The sequence below is a fragment of the Pseudochaenichthys georgianus genome, chromosome 16 (assembly GCF_902827115.2).
Source record: "Pseudochaenichthys georgianus chromosome 16, fPseGeo1.2, whole genome shotgun sequence".
NCBI classification, from domain to species: Eukaryota; Metazoa; Chordata; class Actinopteri; order Perciformes; family Channichthyidae; genus Pseudochaenichthys; species Pseudochaenichthys georgianus.
In genome coordinates this window covers 33,304,533-33,329,830 of record NC_047518.2, presented here as the reverse complement: position 1 = coordinate 33,329,830, position 25,298 = coordinate 33,304,533, and the positions used below count along the sequence as shown (strand labels likewise).

At 39.8% G+C, this 25,298-nt stretch overlaps 2 protein-coding genes across 4 annotated transcripts; both read right to left on the bottom strand.

The window, feature by feature from the left end:
- Nucleotides 1-627: 627 nt before the first annotated feature.
- Nucleotides 628-11,973, bottom strand: rab11al (RAB11a, member RAS oncogene family, like). 2 transcript variants are annotated; one of them, XM_071205933.1, is made up of 6 exons: nt 11,889-11,973; nt 11,588-11,790; nt 8,119-8,314; nt 5,901-6,094; nt 4,308-4,388; nt 628-2,312 (listed from the first exon to the last, which is right to left on the bottom strand). In XM_071205933.1, exons 2-6 carry the CDS (start codon nt 11,625-11,627, stop codon nt 2,173-2,175), a joined length of 651 nt encoding a protein of 216 aa, XP_071062034.1. In that variant the 5' UTR covers nt 11,628-11,790; nt 11,889-11,973; the 3' UTR covers nt 628-2,172. The 2 variants fall into 2 exon arrangements, with proteins under 2 accessions (XP_071062034.1, XP_071062033.1); XM_071205932.1 differs by having other exon boundaries at nt 11,588-11,935.
- A 2,060-nt stretch (nt 11,974-14,033) lies between these two features.
- Nucleotides 14,034-24,275, bottom strand: rab25b (RAB25, member RAS oncogene family b). 2 transcript variants are annotated; one of them, XM_034103276.2, is made up of 5 exons: nt 23,974-24,275; nt 18,164-18,359; nt 15,790-15,983; nt 15,335-15,427; nt 14,034-14,828 (listed from the first exon to the last, which is right to left on the bottom strand). In XM_034103276.2, the coding sequence occupies exons 1-5, from the start codon at nt 24,008-24,010 to the stop codon at nt 14,710-14,712; spliced, it is 639 nt and encodes a 212-aa protein (XP_033959167.1). In that variant the 5' UTR covers nt 24,011-24,275; the 3' UTR covers nt 14,034-14,709. The 2 variants fall into 2 exon arrangements, with proteins under 2 accessions (XP_033959167.1, XP_033959168.1); XM_034103277.2 differs by having other exon boundaries at nt 15,347-15,427; nt 23,974-24,272.
- Nucleotides 24,276-25,298: the final 1,023 nt, after the last annotated feature.

Here is a 25,298-nt window from a genome sequence, read left to right as displayed (position 1 = left end):
CTAATAGTGGTCGTAGTGCATTAGCTTTTGGGCCAGCATCAGCTGGCGCTAGATTCTGGTTTCTCTGTGAACAGTGAAAGAGGGTTTGATAATGTGGCCCTCAGCGGCTGACCGTCAACTTTGATGGGTGGGAAAAAAAAAAGAAGTCTTTGAACTCTGTTACAGTATGCCATGTCGTTACACGGCATGTGATATTGCAGGTTTATTTGTTATAGCACATGTTTTTTTGTGAATTACATTTTTTGGAAACATTTTTATTATTATTATTGTATCTGCGCCATGTTAGTTCTGGTTCTTTGTTATTTTTCCAAGATTCAAGATGTATTGTAAATGTTTCTAATAAAACAAAAATGAAATGATCTCCAATTGATATCAATTGTATTTCTTTGTTTAAAGAGGGCATTTGATTATCTAAATTGTTCTTTTCACGATGATATTTATATTTCCATCCTGATGGTCAGAGGAACTATCATTTTAAAGCAAAGATCTATTCATTTACAGTGGGCATTCATTATTGTATAAAAGACACTTAAGTCTGCTCTCTAGCGGATTCATTCATAACAATGTCAGCTACTTGCAGCCTTTACCATTTACAAACATCTTAAAGAGACATGAGAAGAGGCAGGCTATAACAAATTAGATTTATTTATACATATGCAGTCCAAATATACATATTAGAATAAATGTTTATAAAGCCCTAACCTACACCACCCAGTTTAAGACCTGTGAAGTCAACAGAAGTGTGTTGTGGAAACACATAACCAGGATAAACACCATCTGTGTGCATAACCTTTGGATTTAATTAAGCCCCTCCTAATACTACCATCCTTCCTCTCATCTATTAAACTATTAGAAACTAATAAACCCAATCTTGGCTCCCGAATACATCCCCCGCCCCTCCACAGGAAATACAGAAAGTGAGTGAGGGCAGACCTCAGGGAGATCCCGGAGGGCAGGGTCCTGTTCCAGTTACATGCAGTGTAGAGAGAGATACAGAGGAGTAGGTAGCAGGCAGTGGAGGATTTCACTTGCAGTAAAACAAGCCATGTCGGGTACATCAGAGACCGCAGGAGCAGGGGAGGGCTGAGTGCCCTCACTACCTCATCTCCTGAAACATTATCCCTCCATCCATCCATCTATCTAAGCAAGCAGAAGCACCAAAGGGTTGCCCACGCGTTCAAACCATTTTTCATAACCTCTCCCACTACACCCAAAGGTTCGGACAGGGCTGACAAAGTCAAAGGAAGAGCCAACAACGAGCCCGTTAACCCGTTCACCAGTGATGCGGGCTTTGCACAGCGTTAACTCTGAGTGTGATGGGAAGGCTGCAAGAGCATGACTCATCTGTAGAGTACAACATGTGCGCAGAGCAGGAAAGCCTTCCAAAGCAAGATCAAAAGCAATCTGAAATAAATGACATGTCACTGGTAGGAAGGGATGTTATTGGCCTGGTGAAACACACATTGAAGCAACCAACTTTGACCAAATTCCAGTGTGTGCATTCAGTAAAAATGCCTTTAAGCATTTGCTCCTCTATTTGACGAGGAGTCGTCGCCCTTCTTCACACAAAGATATGATATAGCAGAAAAAAAGCAAGACAGTTTCCGTTGCTGCAAAGTGATCAGAGTGGAAAATCAGAACCAAATAGTGTTACATTGAAAACCCAACCAAGACCGTAATATAGTGTTCAATAAATATGGTAGATGACGTTCATTCCTAAGTATTAAACATTTAGGAAAATGGGAATGACTGTGGCGACAGGGGTTGCAGTTCAGTCTTTTTGATGTGGATTTTTATTGCCCTATATCCTGCTTGTGGAAAACTGAGAGAAAGCGTTACTGGCTTGTAAACAGAGCTTTCAAAGACACAAAAAGGATCTCATAATGTGTTACATTTTTCATTTTATAGTGATTCGGTTCTGATCATGTACCACTTTCAAAAGCTTAATGCACTGGGTACAAGGCCTCCCACTCGTTTCCTCCCACACCACACCCCTTGTCTAAACCTCTTTACTATCCCTTCATCACTGGTCCCCCTCTTATTCTTTATCAGACAATAGACAAACCCAGTACAAGTGTCCTTGTAAATCACTACCTGTCTCTCCCTGTCTGTCTGTCTGTCTATGTCATGTCTCATTGCCTGGAGGTGAAGGAGGAGGTCAGTGGTAGGGTCTCAGTTGCTCTGGCAGCAGACGCCCTTACTGGAAGAGTTTTGGGTGGGTTCGACCGTGATGGGCACTACGTTGGAGGCCGGTGAGAAGTCTGAGTCGGTTCGCCCTGACATCTGCCTTTGTGACACGATGTTGTAGATGGCTGTGATGGAGAGAAGAGGGCAAGAGAATGAGTCATGTGTCATGCTGTAAATCCAGCCAACAGAGGGACATATTGTGATAAAGGCAAACAGCATGGCAAAACGGAGCAACAACTGTTCTATCCAGACTCCTGGCAGCAGTGGAGGATTCTTTCCACCCTAAACTGGCATCGTTATGTTATGTGGCAGAAGAAAAAAAGAGCCTAATTTCAGGCATTGCCCAATGCTGCGATCTGCAATACAGTTTAAATCAAAATTGCAATGCTTAAATAAAGATTGTATGCTGTGGGGTCTGCTCCCGTGACCCTGCATGCTCATGCTTGTACAAAAAAACCAATAAGCTTAAAGGTGGGGTAGGTCAGTTTGAGAAACCGGCTCGAGATACACTCTTTGTTATATTCCATGGAATGCTCTTAACATCCCGATGGCAATGAATATCTGAAGTGCTTTGACAAAGAATCTGTGGAAGCCGTAGCACGACCAATCATCTGAGCCGGCCCGGCTAAAATAACTGGACGGCCTCCCTGCCCGTCAGCCTTCCATCGGGGCACAAACTTATCTCGTGCTCTCATTGGTCATGTGCGCGTTCCTGTGTGTTGGAGGAGGGGCTCTGTCAGGAAGTGGCAGATTTGTTCCGGCTGTGTATTTTCAAATCCTAGCGCACTCGAGCTGGTGTCTCCAAAATGACCGACCCCACCTTTAAATGTTTAAATACAAAAATTAACTTAAGTTTGATTTCACTTTTTAACTAGCAACAGCCTTTATGTTGTTAATTTCCCTGAACTTTGGCCGAGATGCCATTTGGGTGGTCAGTTGATCAACCTGAGAGAGGAGAAATGGACGGGTGCCAGCCGTCTCGCTTCCTGTTGCATACTGCCGCTTTAACTCCAAAGTACAGCCAGATGTGGAACAAAACTGTCTTGAAATAAAAACTGCTTGTGCGGCAGGAAAGTTTAAAGCCAAACAAGACTTCTGGCTGACTGTGATGTGACACGTCAGGTGGTTAAACTATGAGTCATTACTACGGGCCCCACACAGCCCCAGCTGCTGCACCTATATAATCCAGCAGGAAGACCCCCTCTGATCCACGATGTGTCGGCTGCTGATATCTACACACCAGACATCTTCCCTGCCCCACTGGGCCTTAAGTTCAGCTTTTAATGCTGCACTGCTAACTTCCTCTTGTCTATCCCTAATGAGCTAATTAGCTACATTAGCTCAATGAGGATTAAAGTTTTGAAGTTTTTATGAATTCGAAATGAGTGATCAAGTTGTGGGCAGAATGTTTCAAACGGCTCGAGCGGAGGTGTCTGGGAATTGAGCATGTGTCAGAAACGGAATACAAACATACAAAGCGGCGCAAACTTGCAGAATGATAGCCCCTGGAGCAATTGAAGTGGAAGCACCACTCACTGTTGGATTGCCCCTTTAGGCACTCCAGGGGTTGTCGCTACAATTGCTTTTTCCTCCATGCCACCAAATCTCCAACATCAAATGCACTTATTAGCGTGGCTTTATCCCTCCTGAGGACACTGCTCAAAGACATTGACTTGAGAAACGTATCTATGGACCAGCATAGGAATGTCATTTTTGAAAAGATCCATTTGGTGCAGTAGGTTAAAGTGGATTTGTGACCACAAACAAAAAACTACATAGCAGCTCTCCCCAGGCTGCTCGGCTAAGTTGTCTTTCTTTGTTTCAAATGACTTATATACCTCAGAAAAGATGAAAGTGGTGTTCTCGCCACAGACTGCTGCACATCAGTGAGGAGCACAGACAACTGATAAGATGGGTTTTGCTGCCATCTAGTGGCAGAGGGTTGGTGTTGGTGTGAGGAATCTCTTTCAGACAAATGAACAGTATATGCAGAGCATCACTAGTTGATGTTCTGAGGAACTTCAGACCGCAGTGCCCTTCAGGCTTCAGGATCAAGACAAGAAACTCTTAACATTTCCTGTAAACACTAAAAAGGAGCAAGAATTAAACGTAAAACTCACCTGTGAGAATTGTCTGGAAAGCCAGCTCCACATTAGACGAGTCTAACGCTGACGTCTCCAGGAAGGACAAGCCGTGCTTCTCTGGAAAACAAACATGCACACAGTGTTGTGAGTCTGCATTATTTTTAACTTTCAAATCTACCACTGAGTTGAGGTGTTACTGGCATTCACTCGGCACTGATTCAAGGATTGATTTCTGCTGCATAATCTGCTCGCTCCAGGGTTCTGCCTAGAAATTTGATTGCAAAATAAAAAACTGTTTTGTAATTATAAAAAAAATCGAATGGTTTGTGTGACAACTGACTGGTCATACTTACAGGAAATGCAATGATGTGAAACACAAAGAGAAGGAGTATAGAATATAATGGTTTACATTGCGATCACATAAACACCTTTTTAAAGCAAATCACAAAGTCAAAAACAGTTTGCTAATTAACATTAACTAATTATTGAAACTGGATTACAAAACACTTTGCATGACGTGTCTACCACATCGTCTGTATGTAAATTATCCATCAGTGAGACCATTAGTGGTACGGACAAAGAAATCAGCTCAAACAGAAGGCACTGACAAGTACATATATTCATTTATCCAACAATGAATGCCTTTCCTCTACACAGGATCAAAGAGGCTCATGCATTTCACATTCTCACAGGCAGTGCTTGCAAGAGCCACTTACCAGTCAAATTAGGTGCAACAGTGAATCAGACAGACTCAAGGTCAAGAGTAAACACGTGGCCCAAATTCTCTAAAATAATAGTGTGTCAGGGTCAAAAAGGTTTCCCAAAGGACACTGCGAGCCTGGCTGTAACAAATAAACTGGTTTTGAAAAACAAAGCCCTGAAATTCTCAAAGGGCCAGGATAAATAGACATGTTAATGAATTTGATTTAAGTAGTTTGACCTCATGTTCTGCTTTCTATAACATTCAAGCCAAGGACATTTTGTAGGCATATTTCTATGCAAAACATCGTCACAGTGCAAACATTCTAACATGAGTGTTACCTCTGGGAAGGATCACACTCGACTGTATTATAACAGTCCGTCCCAAACTAAAAGGAAGCGTATGTATAAGCACTCATTTACTGATCAACACACGTACTTATAAAAGGTACATTTCACACATTTCGGCGAGCAGAGGGAGTTGCACCTTATCATGCACGAGAGGCTTGTGCGAGAGGTAGTAAACATTAACGCTGCCCTCCTCGGTTGAGCACTAACAGCTAGCTCAGGTGAGCCTCTCGGCCATGATTACATGCCCCTACATTCAAGAGAAAGCACACATTTCTACAGCACATATTGCCAACACTTGATAAAAAAGCACTACAGGTAAGAGGAAAGATGCTTTTTTGTATTTTGGGTGTACCGTCCCTTTAAAGGACCTAATTAAGGCAGCTTGGGGTTAGTCCACCTATGATCATTACCACAGCTCTATCCTGACAATTATCTATTGAGGCAGAGTCCTCAAACTTCATGGGAACAACACACGAACACACAAACACACGAACACAACACACACGAACACACGAACACACGACACACACAAACACACGAACACACGAACACACGAACACACGAACACACAGACAATACCTGCCAGGGCCTTGGCCTCCTCGGTTGGCACCGCCCTGAGGTGGCGGAGATCACTTTTGTTGCCCACCAGCATGATGACTATGTTGCTGTCTGCATGGTCCTGCAGCTCCTTCAGCCAACGCTCAGCATTTTCATACGTCAGGTGCTTGGCAATGTCATAAACCAAGAGAGCTCCAACTGCTCCACGGTAGTACCTGGACAATGCAAGAGGAGTTCAACTTCATATCAAGTGGAAAAGAAAACGTGTTCTTGTCGCAGCCTGTAGATTTCAGGAACCTTTGCCGGTGTGTGACATGCGCTTAGCAACAGTACGGCTAAACACACTGCAGACAACATCGCAAAAGAGAACATTGTCTGACATGGCTTCATTAAGACTGCTGGAGCTTGCTTGTCTGCTTCCTCAACGACTGTGGGTGTTTCATACGGTAGGCTGGTTAGCACATTAGCATAGGCAACTTAGAAAAGTTACACATTTTGGGACGGGAACTAGATTGATATGAGGAAGCTGTGATTAACCAAACACTTTCTGTTTCAAAGCAAAACGCTGCTATTATTGGAGTGTTAATCACTTCATCTCTTTCTTACTATTTCATGAGCGTTGATTCTAAATTCATTTCATAGATGGAGCATGACTCTTGAATAGGGTTGGGTACCGAGAACCGGTTCCGGTTCGGAACCGGTTCCGGTTCGGAACCGGTTCCAACATTTCGATTCCAACGTCATCATTTAGAAATGTGAATTTCGGTTCCGCTTTTCGATGCCTGAGGAAATGTAGCGTTGTACCTACACTATATATATGCATTATAGCTGTTGGCCTAGGGCGCCAGTTCTGTGGAGGCGCTGCGCTGACAGCTCTGGGAGGGAAAACAAATGTTGTGACCGTTGGTGCTCATCCTAATTTTCGGCCTTGATGTAACAACATTCATAATTAAGTAAATGTAACATCCTTTTCATCCCGGATACACGTTTCATTCGCCCTGTACGATGGGCGCTGCAAGTGTTGAAAATGGGGGATCACAGCCAAAGTGTGCGTGAGCGAGGGAGAAAGGGAGGGTGCACTGGAACCGGCGCTGTTGTTATTAGCATCTGGTGCTAGCTGCTCTAAGGGAAGAAGAAGATGTTTCTCCAATGATGTGGAGGAGAGTCCTCTCCAGTCAGACTGAGTGGCTGATAACTACAGCTCAGTGAGGTAAAGGACTGTGGACTGTGTAAAGGAGTGTTTAGATAGTTCACTTTAGTCTAAGTTATCTCAGTGGGTCTCAAACGTTTTGATCACAATTTATGTAAACACATATTTCCAAGGCACTCCTTTATAATTATTGGGATAAAACAGGTTTCAAATCATTCCAATGTCTACTATAGGACAGTAAACCAGACATATCGTTTTAAACTGGAGAGATACAAAAAATATGCATAAATAAAATAGTAAAACAGGATATGAATGAACAACAAAAATAAAATAAGTTACATATTTGTTATTGGCTATGGTAGGTTACTGGTTATGCTCACATACTTATTTAATTATTCAAATGTAAACCGATCTTTTTCATATGGGTGTTTAGAGTTGTACCCCCTAGATCTAGTCTCTAGTAATTCTGCTTAAAGTGCACCAGATTGAAGCATTTTGCTTTAAAATGTTCAAACATTTCTTCCTGGTATGCCTGAGAGGCAGATATGCTTGTTTTTCTCAACAAGAACTTAATAATTTTTTTTACCCTGCCCCTCAAATAATCGGAATTGAGAAAAGGAATCGAAAAGTAGAATCAGAATCGGAATCAGAATCGTGGAAATTCAAACGATACCCAACCCTACTCTTGAATGGAAGTGTGTAACCCTTAACCTACAACCCCAGCCATTCATAATGCAGCCACACGTGACTGTGAATAACACTTTTGACCGGAAACAAGAGCACAATGCGCATGCGTGAGGAAGCAAAAGAGGTACTTAAAGTTCCTGTGCTTCACATGCATGCACAACAAGAACATGCTTCTTGTGTCCGGCGCTTAAAGAGCTGTGTTTGTCTTCATGTATGCCAGATTCAATCGATAAAAAGTGCCATTATTTTCTTCAAGTGAGCACGTACTTGTGTGAAGTGGGTATTTCAAGGCTTTTATACGTGTATAGCTAAAGTGTAGTTACGACGATGGTCATATGTGGACGTCTTTTGTGTGTAATGGTGCTTCAACAAAGTAAGGGTTTAATGACGTAATGTACTCACGCAGAAGTGATCGCTCGGTACCGCTCCTGTCCAGCCGTGTCCCAGATCTGAGCCTTGATGGTCTTGCCTTCTACCTGGATGCTGCGCGTGGCAAACTCCACCCCGATGGTGCTCTTGCTCTCAAGGCTGAACTCATTGCGGGTGAATCGGGACAGCAGGTTACTCTTCCCGACACCTGAATCTCCAATCAGCACCACTACAGGGGGAATGGGTTTTGGACAGAGAAAGAGGAACAATCACCATCAGCACACGGTGCATTGTGGACTCAACCTGCCAACACAAGTTGCTTAATGGGAACACTCTTCGGACTGATTGGTACAAAACAATACTTCATGGCTAAAGCTGAAACAGCGACTTCGTGGTAGACCTTTGAGGCAACAGCTCACTCAGACAAAGAGAAGTTACACTGGACAATGTGGGTTGACTTGTTTAAATTCAATTTGATTTTCCTTGTGATTAAAGCGCCTCTCTCGTCAGTGTGTGTGTGTGTGTGAGCAGAAACTCAGGGGACTCCCACTGAGTATTTAAAATAAACCACATGCTCTTTTCAGGAAGTACCCTCAGAATGAGGAAAGGTGAAAACGGTGATTCGCTGCAGATGTGACCAATCCGACGTGATTCAGATATGACAGTATTTGACTGGAATCGCGTTCAAAATGATTTATTAGACCACTTGATATAACGCAAACATATTTGACCTACACAACACATCAATATATATGTAGACGTAAGGTGGTCCTGCTGTTTTAGAGTTTGTTTATCATAAAAATAATCTAAATGTTTGTACTAAACCTACTCCCACCCACAAAGCTAAATTGCCTAAGTTAATACAGCCACATTTTTGTAATTCCCCCTAAGCATACAAATCTATAAACTGCTTCTAAATTCCCTCAGGATGACTACACTTAAAAAAACAAAACCTTGCTTTGGTTAACAAGCAGTGATTACTGACATGGGGTGAAAGAGGTCAATGACTCAATGAACACGGGAGTATTCTTGAAATGGTGTGGACTCATCTATTGGATCCCCACCTAAAATGTAGGCCTAATTAAGCGGGCATTATTAGGGTGAGTGTTTGTCAGATAACTACTTCTGCAACCGTCAGGTGAGTCAGTGTGTCAAAAGGAACCAGCGACACCCCATCTCACCACCCTGCCATTATGAAATAGGAACTTGTTATGGAATGTTGTAACTGCATTAACACACCGACCACTGTGTCTACACTTGAGTTTAAGCAACACTTCTTATTCTTAAAGGAAAGTACGTGTTAAAGGTTGTCTCTGTGGTACTATGGTGTAACAGGCACAAGTAGAAACCTGTTCAATCAGTCTGTATCAGTAAATATGTGTAAGATAAGGGGGCGACATGTACTACAAGTGTGGCTCTCCTATAAGACTGAAGAGGCAACACTGCCATTCTCCATTTCATCAGGGACAAAAGATTTGGGGCGGTGGACCAAAACCATTATGCAAACATTTCTAGGTAATTTGCCATCAGACAGGTAATATCATGGCTACCGTTCACACCCAATCACTCCCAATTGTTGGGTGTGAATTATTCAGCTGAAGAGATATGACATCTCTGTACAACACTGCACCCAGTGATGTGGCCTAACCTACAACTGTCTGAAGGAAGGGTTGAAGAACGGACAAAGTTTTTCTGGGAATTGTAGTCTTTCTGTCTGTTCAGTTGGATTAATATGGATATCTCCCGAATCCCTGTAGATGGAATCAAAGATAACCATTTAAGGTCCAAGTTCATGTTTCAATGCATTCTGAAGAAAAGCAGTGTATAATGCAGGACGGTGCGTGCAATCCTAAAACACTATACTATCCATGAAAGTAGGATTTTCTAAGTTCCAATTTTACCGCATTTAAAATTCATTTAAAATGTATTATGTATATGTATTATGTATATCTAGGTATTGAGACTTCCTGTTTTATACCATGTTTAACAGATATTTATCTGGATTGACAAAACAAGTCATTTAGCCACCATCGAGGCTCACACACGTCACTGAAATGAACAAGAGCAGAACAAAGACAAGAGGAATGCCTCGGCAGGACAGAGGGATGCGTGCCTGCGCTGATGTCTCGATCAGTAGGGAAAGGTTTATGTGACTCACCGACAGCTCACCCAACTTGACTCATGCTATCTAACAGCGAGCGACAAAAGATTGGTTGTAGGAACAAAGGAGAGACTTCACAATAACGTTAGCACTTTCCTGGTTTAAGCATTAGCCTGAAGGGCGGCCGATACCTTATCGTGCCCTTGCACTGCAGCCCATGATTGAGATACATTTGGTCACCGGAAGTAATGTTATTTTATCTGAGAGGGAGTGAGTAAATCTCATCTTCGCTATGCTCAGGGACAGAGCTTCTCTGTGGCGACACACAACACACACACACACCACACACACACACACACACACACTTCATGCAGGTAATTCCAGTTTGACATGCTTGTTTGGTGTTCTATATTTGAACAAAACAAGAGCACTTCATTTCCCCTTTGCTTGTGACAAGGTACATATATGAACTGTTTGTACTAGATATCATCAATGTGGGAACAATGACCACCCCCACCACCCACTGTATACAGTTACAGTATAATTTACACAATATGACACTTTATAGAAGAATGGTTCTGCATAATATCAAGATTGTTAAAAGATATCTAGTCACCAAGAACTTCCCGATATCTATAAAAGAGACTGTAAATGTTTGTTAGAGCACATTGACACAAGTATTAGAGTTTAGACCAAGCAAGCAAAGTGTGGTTGGTTAGTTGTACCTTGTGTTTCCATTGTAAAGTGTATTTTTCTAAATGTTACATAGAAAACGCATGAAACATATCTGTCAATCTTAATATTTAATTATTTAAGGTGGTGCAACAATTGGAGCAGGTAGCAGATGTTGTTGACAAAAAGAGGACAGTTTGTCCAAGTGACAAAACCTGAATGTAGATTATAATAACAAGTATAACTTGAAGTCCGCAGGCCTCACACTAAAGGACCAAACAACATTAAATCAATCAGTAAGAAAGTCGTGATGGAAGGTGCTTTGATTCGTCTGTCCTGACTCCTGCCACAGATTATGACCCCCTTGTTGACCATTAGTGCATCCTAACATGATTGCATCATCGGCCTGCAAGATGACGACCCTACTGCAGATGCTGCTTAATAAATAAGCGTACTGCCTTTATGTTGTAATACTATGGTTCAACGACTATCGTAATGTATGTCTTCAGCCACTGTCGTAATGTATGTCTTCAGCCAAAGGAAAAGCTAACAGCAGGTGCCTTTGTGTCTCGGTCTTATGTCGTATTACACCTTGTTGTTAGGCATGCGGGTTAAAACCATAGTTTAAAAGACACATCCAACTACTCGGCATCAAATGACAGTAGCTCACAGGTGAATGCTTGATGTCGAAGTTTAGCTAACTTAGCTTTAAATAAAACAGCTACTCACCTTTAAAAAGATAGTCGTATTCGTCTTCTCTGTTTGTCATAGCTTCTTTTCTTTCGGCGTCTCTACGTATTTAACTCGAAGTCGAACAAACTTCTGGTATATCTCAGCTCCGTCACCGACAGACCACCGTCACGGCTCTAACGTTTGTTAGCCTCACACGGAAGACGGTTAACTCTCACTCAGACGACACAACCGCTAAAAAACTGTATAAGTACAAGAACGTAACACTATTGTTGTTATCAAGCATACAAACAACCAACAGCAACTAGTACCTGAAAAAGTTTCTACTCGTCTTCCTCACCCTGTGTCACTTGCCATTACCGAGGCTGCGACGTAACGTCAGTTTCTTAGTCCCGCCCCTGGCTCGCTCTTAATGGTCAATAGCTGATCGACACCTGTCACTAACTTCTTTGTGATTGGTTCTTCGTGCTGTCGGTCATCATTTAGCTGCTGTTCGTTTACAAGGATGACGTATGCGGCCCCAACCCTCAACAGGTAATATTAAGCTTCAGGTTAATTAGCAGCAGCAACAGCAGCGAAGCCCATCTGGCAAACAATGGTATCACAAATATCTCTTTGTAACACGTGTCACTGCAGTCTGTAAGTACAGATGCAATGTGGATTTAACGCATTGCCTGTTGTTGTAAATGGAAATTAATTGCTAATAAATGTGTTTTAACTGATTACATGATAATAATAATAATAATAATAATAATACATTTCATTTCGAAGCGCTTTTCCAGGTGCTCAAAGACGCTTTACAGTGGTGATAAAACATGATAAAATAGAATTTAAAAATGTATAAGAACATGATGGTGTACAGCTTTGTAAGATTGGTCTATGCCTTACTGCTTCGGGGTTCAGACATCCCAGCTGTAAAACATTGTTAAATGTGTTTTATTTTTCCTATCCCCAACCCCATTTATATCCTATTGACTGTGTATTTTAATGCGGCCATTCCAATACATATTATGTGTCTGAAGCATCCATTAGCCTAGTTTTCATCTGTATTTGCTATAGAGGTGTGAAGTTGGCAGCGTAAATATGCCTACAAATTAAGAAAAATACATTTGAAGCACTAATCTGTAAGCATGTCAATTACAGTACATGCAAACTATTTCCTGGTTCCACCTTTTCAATTGTGAGGATTTTATGTTTTTCTTTGTTAAAGTCTACTTGATACTAATAGATTGTCTGCGGGTTTTGGACTATTAGTAAGGATGATTCAAATGTTATTATTTTATACTGACGTGCCTGTAAACATTATTAGCCAATATACACTAAACGTTTGAGTATTGCAAGTGTTTTTTTACGTTTGAATGTAAGATGCAGATTCATTAATATATATGCATGAAATAGATTTTTTAATTAAAGTGAATAATATTAAATAAATAGTCTACCCAAAAATGGTACATTGTTGGACAGTTTCCAGTATTTCTCACATTTTCTATTTGGTAGATTGGGAACCTCTCTGCAAAGGCTTGCAGCATTTAATGAGTCACTGTGTAAACTTATCAATGAAATAGTATTTCACAGCAAGTTGTACACACTTTTTTAATGTTGTTGTGCTGAGGGAGGAATATTTGTATTTATCATATCAGATATGGAGAACACAGTGATCCTACGTTTGAAAAAGACCTCATCATATTGGTTCAACTTCTGTCCCTGTGTCTCTTATCAGATGAATCCACTCATTCCTATGCAAATGGTTTCACTGTAACATTTGCAGCAGAAAGGAAACACATTTATACCATTATCTCCTGAGCCCTATAAAGAGGTTTTTGCACTCATTAAATACATGCATCAACATTCTGGCAGAGTTTATCAACATTAATTGGGCCAGTTAATTATCGCAGCACAGTCAGAAGAAAAATAAATATCAAGCTTGAAAAGGTTACTTACCCCTGACCCAGTCTGTCATACGCAGATGCTACTGTGCGTCTTAATTCATTTGTTATTTGAACATCTTTGCATTTTAATATGTTGGAGTCTACATCATTTATAAACCTCATTATGGAGTTCCTTTAAGGTTATGAACCTCTGCTGCAGCCAAGCATTTCATGTACAACTGTTTAAAAAGGACCTGGATTAGAACATGACAATGGCCAAGCATTGAAAACTACAATTTCACTTGAATTAAATCATGTAGTCAATTGTACGTATTTATGAATTACTTGAATTCTAAGGGCCTCAATTACAACATACACTTTAATTGTTACAGTAAAAAAAAGCACATGCGTTACTTATAAATCTAACAATTGATCTGTTTTAGTGTTTCCAGTAACTGATTACACCGTGATAGTGAGCCAATATGCTTAATATCATGACTAAAGCAAAATGGATTTCAGCTTTATCATAATTATTTATTATTTAAACATATCAAAATGTCTTCTGGAAAAACACCTTTCTCTTATTATCAGACACAAATAAAACACAGTAGTCCAGCTGTCTTTATAAATTATTTATTTCTCAACATTCTCATCCTTAATCATAAGCTCAAGCACACACACAGCAGTGACAGCAAGCCTTTTTTTTGCTTGTGAAGGTTCCTGACGGATTGAAATGACCTGGAAATGGCAGCAGTGATAAGAGCTGGTCGAATTCCCTAAATGTTAAGTAAAGGTGCTTCAACGCTTCCTGTCTTATTTACCTTAGCAGAAAGTACACTGGACCATTCTTTACCAAAGGCACAGAGATAACGCCGTCCCAAGACTAATAGTGTCACCAACCAATAAACATAAAACAGTCATGAGTCATTAACATTTACAAATATCATTATGTATTTGGGTTTCTCCAATTATGTGCATGGATTATATACAAATATAATCTTGCAGGTAACATGGTTAAGTGTTTTACTTTTCAACTTTGTTCAATAGTCAGCAGTGACTCTTCAAGGATTGATGTTGGTCTCCCTATACTGTCATTCACAATCATCTTTGGAATACATCATACAGCCTGTAAAACATGTAAATCAGCCATTTCAAAGCGCCATCTCTTAAGCCAGGACCATTCATTTAGGCACCCGCAGATGCCGCTTCCCTGCCTCTCATTGAGATTTTGTACAGGTTTGTGGCTGAAGGTCACCCGCCCTGAGGCCCCTTGGCTCCTGGAGGACATTGTGGTCAGATGTTCCTACAGCAGGGCTTCTTGTCCTCTGTGTTTTCTTTTACGGAGCTGTTCAAGGACACAGCACTGATGGAGCCCCGGACCACTTCCTTACTGCTCACCTTCCTGTGAATCTCTGTGGCAGAAAAATAATCGGTATTATACATTTACATTAGGCTAGAATAGAAATATGCTGCAGTGTTCCTAAGCTTTGAGAGGAAAGATAGTCATATGCTAATACTATAAAAAAAGCCAGACCTTCAGGATCCTACAACAGTTGATTGGTAAAAGTTATCAATTACCAACATTAAATTGTTTCTACCTAAGGCAGTGAATCATCTGGCTGCCATGGGACCACCAAAGGTAATTTCATCTTGACCCTTCTAGACCTTCTCCCAACCTACTTGAGCTGAGAATATGTAGGTATTCATAAGGTTACATTTAAGCTCATAGGGAGAGCCCTATTCTGGCGTGTTTGAAAAAAAATGTGCATCCAGTTCTTCATTTACATGTCTTAGGTGGGTCAAGAGAGAGAGGGAAATACATTCAAGGTAGAATAATATGCCTCACTTTGTCTTTCTGCAGATCCGGACATGAACCACACATGAGTTTACAGCTTTTAAGTGGGAAAAAGTGAAATACTTGAAGCAAAACCTTGTAGGACATTGTTGAATGCTGCCTCCACGTTAGTTGACTCCAATGCAGACGTCTCCAGATACAAAAGACCATTCTTTTCTAGATAGCACAAATAAGCAGTGTCAGTTAGTCATTGTCGTTTTCTATCTAATGTCCCAAAACCACAACATTTCACTGTTGATCTTTTAATATATTATCTTCAAATAAATGGGGGATTTTGGGGTCATCACTGATCCTCTTCTCTTTCTCTCTTTATTTACAATTAAGAATCAACAAAAGGGGAATTTAGAGTCACCCATGTGAACTTGACTTGAGTCACATTGACAACTTGTACAGTTTGATGAGCAGACACATTTACATTCCCTAGAATCAACATACATTTAGTTTACAATAGCTAATTATGAACAATGAACATAAAAATACAATGCAGTGAATTTCATCACAGAGGTAACACTTTTTACCGGCATAGTCTTTAGCCTCGTCGATGGGCACAGATCTCTCTGAATCCAGGTCAGTCTTGTTGCCCACCAGCATGACCACAATGTGGGGGTCAGCGTGGTCGTACAGCTCCTTTAGCCAGCGCTCCACACTCTCATAGGTGAGGTGTTTGGTGATGTCGTAGACCAGCAGGGCTCCAACAGCTCCTCTGTAATACCTGATCAGAGGAGATCGACTTTACAGATACTCCTCATGGGACATTTGATATGTTTATTAGAAGCAGCATTAGCGAGGCAGAGGCAGGCAGATCTTGCAGCTTAAATAGAGCGGCAGATTTAGGAGGTTGGTTGTAAGAGGGACGAGGCGCGTCACGTGTTAATGTATCATTGGTGCTTGAGTTGACTGCCTGAACTAGCTTGCAGGCTTCGCCCCATTTATGTCTGTTATGCTACATTTAGAGACAGTGTGGCTGCTTGTACAGTTACATTAAGCTATGTTAACATATTTAATTTTCATTTGGTGTCAGGATTTTGGCCAACTATGAAATCAATCCAAACATTTGTAGTCATTGCAGCTCTGTTTTTGGTCTCCACCAACTTCTGAAGCAAATTCAGCTCTATCAAAATATTGATAATGGCAAATTTAAGCATAGTTCTTTCTTCACTAAGAAGAGTAGTTTCTTCTGCTGTCAACTTAAAATGTGTAATGACTGACGATTGCTCTAAAGTCATGAACCAATCAAATACTTGCTTTACAATCACATTTCTGATCCCTTCTTCCAGCAATATAATGAATTCTGCTTAAATAGGTTGTAGCTGCTTGTTACAGAACAAATGGGAAATTCCATGGGAGTGAGAATTTGCGCACTGGAATAAGACGGCAAGTAATTACTCCAAAAAGCCAAGCTGTCAGAAAAGAGCTAATCCGGCAGCGTAGCATATCCTCCGATTTTTCCATGTTTTAACAGAATTGACATGGTACTATTGTTTTAAAACCAGCTTCCACACTGTTAATCCTTCTAGTTTAATTAAAACAAATAGTGAATCTGGAGCACCCTCACACAGCAAAGACCCGCTCTGGGCTAAGTATTTAAATAAAGGTCTCTGCCCTAACCAGTTAGATTTTTGGACACAATTGTGCCTGTTTGGAACTGACAGAAGACCTTTATATATACAGTCTGTGCAGGAGACAGGAATGTGCAGGCTCTTTTTCAGGAAGTGTACAAGGAAACTAAAGCTCAATACCTGTTCTTACGTGTGTATTGGCCACTAACAGCACCGCCTTAGGATGCTGACATACAGGTTGCACAACAACTATTGAGCAAGAAAGCAACTGAAAATGTTGATCTAAAAAAACACAACTGCTTTGAATATCTGTAGGCTTGGTTCTAAAGAGGGAACCAATGCAGGCTGTGGCGCAGTGGACTAGTGCGATGGTGTTGGGATCAGGGGAGCACAGGTTCAAACCCCACTGCAGTCAGCATGTCGTTGTGTCCCTGGGCAAGACACTTCACCCCAAATTGCTCCTGTGGGGATTGCCCACAGTATCGAGTATGTAAGTCGCTTTGGATAAAAGCGTCTAACAAGTAACATGTAATGTAAAGAAGTACAATTTTCAAATAACTACATCTGCTAGCATAACGTACATGTATACTAATTTAGTAATGACTAAACCTGTAAGGGAAATGCATAGGCTATATGATGTTACTGAAAGTTGCATTATTAAAACATTTAGGCTTAGTTACTCCCTGTTGCATTAGCCTATTGTTTCCAATAATGAATTAAGCAGTGGTGCAAAAACTAGTTTGCCAATGATGACTGTGGCTATACTGAGTCTAGCGGTTTCCCTTCAGTCTTTAAGCTAAGCTAATATAAACTAACTGGGTGTAGCTTCAGATTAAATGTTGTCTCTACAGTACCTGTTTGCCACACAGCCTAAATGGGGCATACAGGCACTGTGTACTACATATTAATGCTGCTAATATAAGAATTGTGTGCTTTTATAATATATGTAATTATCATTATTATAATTATTTACTTCGTTGTTTTCTTTTGTGTGTGTTTTTATTACATTTTTAGAATTAATCATTTTTGTAATTTTGAAAACTCGAAAATGAAATATTAAAAAAAACATGAATGCAGCTAGATATCATTGTTAATTACACACATATGTTAATGACTTTACTGACATGAAATATCCTGAAAATAATACAACCACAAGACGTGTTACAGCATAAATAAAGGGCTATCGGACTCATATTTGGGCAACAATACACAGACATGATGATATTTGTAATAATAAAAAACCTATTATCTACAGTGTGTGTGTGTGTGTGTGGAGGAGTAAACATGTATACACTAATGGATCTATGAGAGCTGTGAGGGTCTTGACACTCACGCAGAAGTGATGGCACGGTATCGCTCCAGCCCGGCCGTGTCCCAGATCTGGGCCTTGATGGTGAAGCCGCTGAGCTGCACGGTGCGCGTGCTGAACTCCACCCCGATGGTTGTTCGGCTATCATGGTTGAACTCGTTTTTGGTGAAGCGGGACAGCAGATTGCTCTTTCCTACACCAGATTCTCCTATTAGAACCACTGCGGAGGACAGAAAACAGAGAACACAGAGTGAACACAAGTTTTTTCCTTTTGAGATATTTGGGTTTGATAAGAGATATAAGATATACTTTTGTGGAGCCCGGTTTGGGAAATTATATTGTCACAGCAACATTTCCACAAGTATTACACATTAAAATGTACAAATAAACAAAACAGATACATACTGCATGTCAACAGTGAAAATATTATGTATACCTCCTAGAGTATCTCTATTGAATATAGTTTGGTTGTGGCATACCAAACCTTGTATTTCTTGGATAAAAGAGACTAGACTAATTTACAAAGCCTAATAATAGCAGATTTAGTTTTTTCCAGTTCCTCCTTTACAGTCTTTTATATTCAAAGCCTTTAGTATAGGCGTGCCTTTCTTTGTTGTTCCATAAATCTTAATTAGTACCCGTCTAAGACATGTCCTATTTAATACAAATAAAAAACAGCACCACACCCTCATTGTAAATAGGTTAATGGTTTTAAGCAGGCAGCGCAAATAATGCAATGAGAAGGCATGTTGAGTAAAGTACTGGGGAATAATGTGGTTTGTTGGCCTGAAAGAGACTACACCAGATTATTGATTGGTGAGGAGATAACCGAGGATCATGTGGGGCTGTAGGCTATCCCAGCATGCACTGGTGAGATGCCAATTCTAAAATATGGTGAATTCTTTGGGTTTATCTTTTTATTTTCACACTGAAGAGTGAAGATGCCAAGTAAAGGAAGCAGAGTACAAGCAAGATTAAAACCTTCCCTCATTGGGGCAGAGATGTGGATTTTGCAATCGATATTTGGAAGATTTCATGTAGTTTTCTTTCACCAGGGATGTCTGCATTTGCCTGTAATTTCCTTTAAGTTGGCTAAGAGTGTCATTGAAGCTGTGCAGCACAACTATCAGTCATGCATCACCCGTGGTGTGAGTTATTGATGTTTTAGAAACCTATTTTAGCAAAACATGTATGAACTTTCCTAAAGAGGGAGGACATACTTCCCTCTCGGAAAGACTGAAAACTTTTAAGGTAAAAACCTCTCACAAGTAAACCTTTGTTTCAGGAAATAAAACAGTCTCTGAGTGTAAGGTGATTCCAAATCAGGCAGAACAAGTTTTGCTGCCACTGCCTTTTATCTTGGTCAGAAGAACCGAGCTACTGAGCAAAAAGGATGGGAAATAACACAGAAACCCCCTCTGTACGTTTCAGTGACTAATGTTTGGGTTTCAGTTGTTAGTGGTTGACTCAAAAAGAAAAAAGGCTTGGCCTAATTGGCACAGAATGGGAAAATATGACCACACTGTGAACACATAGCACTGGGATCACTACACAACTGAATAAGACACAGTCACAGCTTATTGCTCAGGGTGTAAACTGGTGAATTTAGAGATAATAATCCTACTTCTGTTCTTGTGACATCTCGACAGCCATTAAGTATAGAGTTAGGGTGTGATGGGATTTGGGAGACATTTTGGAAAATATGCTTTAAATTATTTTCAGAATAGTGATACCACTATCAATATGTTTGTACACTAAACATGTTGCTTAGCATAAATACTGGAAGCAGGGGAAACAGCTAGTCCATCTCTGTCCAAAAGGTTAAAATAAGGTTTAACCGGGAGTTTTATGTCACAAGCTTTTGGAATTAAACAGGGCGAGGCTAGCTGTTTCAAGTGTTTAAACTAAATTACACCACACATTTTCCTTTAATACAGATGAAACAAATAAGATATAACATGTTAATTAGTGAGCCACATTGGTGCTGGTAGGGGGATTTGTATTTAAGAGTGTTGATAATTGATTCTTACATATTCTGCACAAGAGTACATTTTGCCTTTTGTACTTTTACTTAGTGATTTCAAATCCAGGCTCTTACTAGCAATGGATTATTTTCTCAAAAGGTTTTTTTACACAACCCAATCATGTTGCAAACACAAAACAAATATTGTAATGGTGGATTTCTACTCTAAATGCACTTATAAATCAATAGTCTTCAAAATATTTGCATTACATTTTTTTTTCTGAGCGTGACAACAAAACACCTAACTCAAAATTACAATAAATAGCCTTCTGATTATTGATCTATCAGGACTAGTTATATATGTCATATCAATGAATGAAGTGATACTTCCCAAACATATTGCATTTATATTTTGTATCTGACTCCTAGCAAAAACAACATCCAATAGAATAATATCCATTTCAATGGATGGAGGATCTGAACTGGTTGTACATTCCCTGAATAAATTGCTGTCTGAGAGCAATCTTACACCAAGACCCATCATAATGTTTACATGCTTTCAAACACATTATCAGCCACACCTTTTTTTACTGATGAAGGTCATGTTATCTGAGGTAAAGTGCCAGAACAGTAACTTCATTGACCTAATAGTGAGACTGTCTTTTAACCGTTTTCCTTTCCACAGTCCAAAAGGAACTTTGACTTCAACTTTCCAAGCCACCCTGAACCAACAATTCGTTAAAATAAACAACACGTCACTAGTTTACTATTCACCTGTCACACAACAACAGATACAAAAATATTTTCCTAACCACCTTCTGACTTGACTCGGCCCCAGTGCTTGATTTACAGTATGGCTAACCTGAAGTCTGCAATTGTGGCAAAGAATGTTTTACAAGTTGTTCTACTTTTGCTTGTTTAAGGTAATTGTTCACTCTGCAGCCAGACCACTACTGCTCTTTCTCTCAGCGGGTGAGGTGAGAGAGCTGCTCTCCCCCTCCTCTCCTCCACTACTCAGTGACTTCTTATGCAAACAAAACCAACAACTGGTTTCTATGGCGATGCAGGACAAGAGGCCTTCAAGCCTGGTTTGTTGATTCTGAGAAAACTGGGAAGCACTTTCAACGCAGGGAGTATTAACCTTTCCTTTTGTTTTGATTGTAATTACCTGCAGGACAGGTAATGTAACATAACTGCACTGAAGTCCTGGTTGAAATGTGATTAAGGAGTAGAATCAACAACAAGGTTTCATGCCTCGACAATATTCACATATATGCAAGTATTCAAAATATTCATTATTGTATTGTTTCTTATATTTTCTTTAGAAATGTCCAGTTATCTCATTATATACAAATGTTGAGTGGTTGGCAAAACTAAAAAACCCTTGCATAAAATAAACTCACTCCTGCATCGTCCTTACTGTATCACTGACCCTTAACCTTTGTATAGGCTTACTTTTATTTACTGTTTTACAACTGCTTACATTGCTATGTATGTTTATTTCTTCTGATTATGAATATGCACTTATTATCCATCTATTTATATTATTTTATACATTTTTACATTACTGTGTCTGACACAAGATAATAAATTGTATATGCAATAAAGTTATATTTTTCCGATATATTTTAACTTCTGCCCTATATTTTACGTCTTTAGATGTTATTTTTGCAACTGATTCTCTTTAGTTGTTGTGAAGTGATAATAATTAAACTTCTTCCGCAATGTTGCCATGTACAGTACAGTATATAGGGGCACGAGAGCATGTAATCTGATTTGACTGATTAGTTCTCTGAGCTTTCTGTGAATCACTGGGGGAATGAAAACATGCAAGATAACACACACTACGAAGGAGCACTCCTTCTTAAACTCCTTCAGAAGGAGTTTAATTTTCCAGCTCCACCCGTTACTGCATCCATTATTATTATTATTATTATTATTATTATTTATTATTTATTTTCCACATTAAAAGAACAGTTTATTAGTTTGGGTAATAGGCTACGCTTATTTGCTTTTATTTAAAGAGTTAACTAGAGAAAATCAAAACCCACCTGTATGATAAATATAAGACTCCACACCCCACAGGCAGTTAGCTTAGCTTAGCCAAGACTGGAGACTGGGGGATATGTAGCAATGTCCTGCACATACTGTAAGGCTCTTTAACGGCATGCGTTGTTAATTTAACACTGAAGTCTTTGCACAGATTAAACAAATTGGACTTAATGTGTTAAATGCTAGTAATCTGTAACGGTGCTAGAAGGTACATTTTGCCATCTTTGGATAGAGCCAGTTTTTATGCTAAGCTAAACTAAACTACTGCTTTATATTTACTGTAAAACATAACTGTCCATCTTCTTGTGTAACCTTCAGTAAGACAGCAAAAAAGCATGTTTCCCAAAGTTTTAAAATATGAAGTTATCTTTTTTGTTCCTTTTTAACTAAACCAGAGTACTGACTGTACTTCCCCTTACTTTTATAAAAAGGGCTGAGAGATTGTCATCATTACCAGGTGCAGATTACACATACAGTCTAGACAGGGCCTGCCACTCTTGGACTGGACTGAGTTTGACTGTTCAGCCCCATCAGGCACTGCAACTCAACCACAGGCTAATCCTCTGCTCCTGCGAGACAGAAATAATCAAAACATCTGCCAATTGTTTTCTAGATTAATTGATTAATTGTTGGATCGTTAAAATGTCAGATACTAGTGAAACATGTCCATCCAAGTCCAAGGTGATGTCTATAAATGTCCCAGAGATATGCAGGTTACTATGTTATAAAACAAAGACAAGCCAGCAATATCTTTTTTGAGAGGCAGAACACAGCATATTGTGCCACTTTTGTACTATTAAACTAAATAGTTGGACACGTTTTTTTTCTGTCAGCTTAACTCATCTGTGCAGGTTTACCATTGAAAAGATTATTATTGGCCATTTCTGATAGCTTTGACAATAGATACAGACAGGAAATGATATCAAACTCTTTTATGATTCCTAAGCTATTGCTAATGTTGCAGTGGGACCAGTGCATGTGATGCTGTTTGATGTTGAGGAAACCGATTCTTTGGATTTCAAATTCACCTGCAGTGCCTTTTATCAGCATGGCAGTTTGTACCCAAATGTCAAACCACCTGAACCAAATCACCTCTCTGAATGACTTTCACTTACATCTGCTAAGAGCCATCTGGTACCTTACCAAGCTGCATATAAGAAATTATTATAGTGCTATGAAGGTTTAGTGCAGAATGAATAAAGTGAGTGGGAGCAGCTGCTTCTTATCAAAGAACACTGTTACAAACTGGATGTGATATCTTTTACGAGTGATGAACTATGTTTCTTTGCTGTGACACAGGGTGTTAAACTAGAAACTCTATGTTACAACATTGTTCTGTTGCAAATAGACAGGATAAAAGGATTTTAAGTACACATCCTGGTTTGAACAAAATGTGGTGTATGCTTCCCATGTACTCCCAGAGAAAAGTGCTGAACCTGCAATGTGATTGTAGTACAATTCAACTTTGTAGTAATAAAACTCACCTTAAAACTTGCCAAACATCAACATACAACATCTAATCAGCTGACTGAACTGTTCATTATACATATCAATTCAGGCGTATAGCTGTATTATCTGTGTTTTACCATGTGTTGTTTTATTATACGGATTGGGTTGTAAAATGTTTATTACTAAATATCTATTGCATTTTGTAACCACACCACACATATCCCTGTTCCTAGCATGCAAACAACCAGGTTAATCATAAACAAGGAAGTATAATTCAAAGGACAAAGGCACATCACAGAACATAAAACCGTTCAAACTTTAGGGATGTATCTGGGGTTTGGATCAAGTAAGCAGGAGAACTTGCACTCACCCTTAAAGACAAAGTTGTAAGCCTCATCTGACCCCATATTCTGTCCATCCAGTGTTGCCTCCCCTCGGTTTACTGCCGTGTCTCCAGCACTCACACACTCCTGCAGGATGTAAGACGACACTGGCTCTCACCGCAGTCTTCCTCTCAGATCCTCAGGCTTCAGGAAGGAAAAATGGCTGCAGAAATGTTTCAACACATGAATGTCAGTCGCCAGTTTTCTGCCCTTCTGCTACCCTTCCCTATCTGAGGTGATAGAAAGCTGGCTTGTTTGAACAAGACATGCTGAGTGTATCCAGGTTGTTGTGCTGCGGGGGCGGGGCTCCTGTCAGGGAGTGGCGGGGCAGCAGCTGAGGGGGCGGGGCTTCCTGCAGGCAGGTTGGACAGGTGGGGCAGGTAAGGCTGAGGGCTGCCAGGTGCCTCCTGCTGGACCAATACGAGTAATGCATGCAGGAAGCAGGAAGCAAGAGTATTGCTTCATCACTAAATGAAGCAATACACTAAATCCCAGCATAAACCAGTATAAACATGGTAGGTCTATTATATTGTACCGCAAATACAAATAACTAAAAGCACCTTTGTGTTCACATAGACTGACATCTATTTCTATTTTGAGATGTTTCTATTTTAGAATTGTTTATTTCTACTCTTTTAATTTTAATTTGTTTCTATTTATGCTGCTGCAACAAAATGTTTTCCTAAATTTGGATTAATAAAGTACATCATATATTATATTATCTTCAGACTCATATGTTCATCTCATTTAGCCAAGAAAGAGTAATACATTTGTTCTTCATAATTATAATTATTAAAAAAAAAATCCAGGTATGTTCCTATTCTCTGTTTAAACAACAATTAGTCAGGGAGACTCAACTTGCTTTGCCTTGGACCAGTTTTGAACATGACAGGAGGACTGGGTGATATATATGGAAAATATAGTGTAATTAAACATTGAAAGGCCCATAATCAATGTTATTTTCAAATTAACTGACTCATTAACATAACTTAACTAGGAATTAGTTTGGCACAAACCTTGACACAGTCCCTTTACTGCATTTTAAAATGCATTTTAGTTGTAAAGGCATTTGTTTGAGAGTTTAAACAACATTAAACATAACTTATTCTATCCTGCAATGACTCAAGTGATTTAATGATTCGTAAACATAAACTATTAACACAAACCATCTCAACAAGTGACCAAAGATCAAGCGTATTAAAGATATTGTGAAAAACACACATTTAAGTTTCTGAATATCCCCATTCCTGGGTGGTACTGTGTAGTTCAGTTCAGACTTTTTTTCATGGGGCATATATTTATTTTCTAAAAT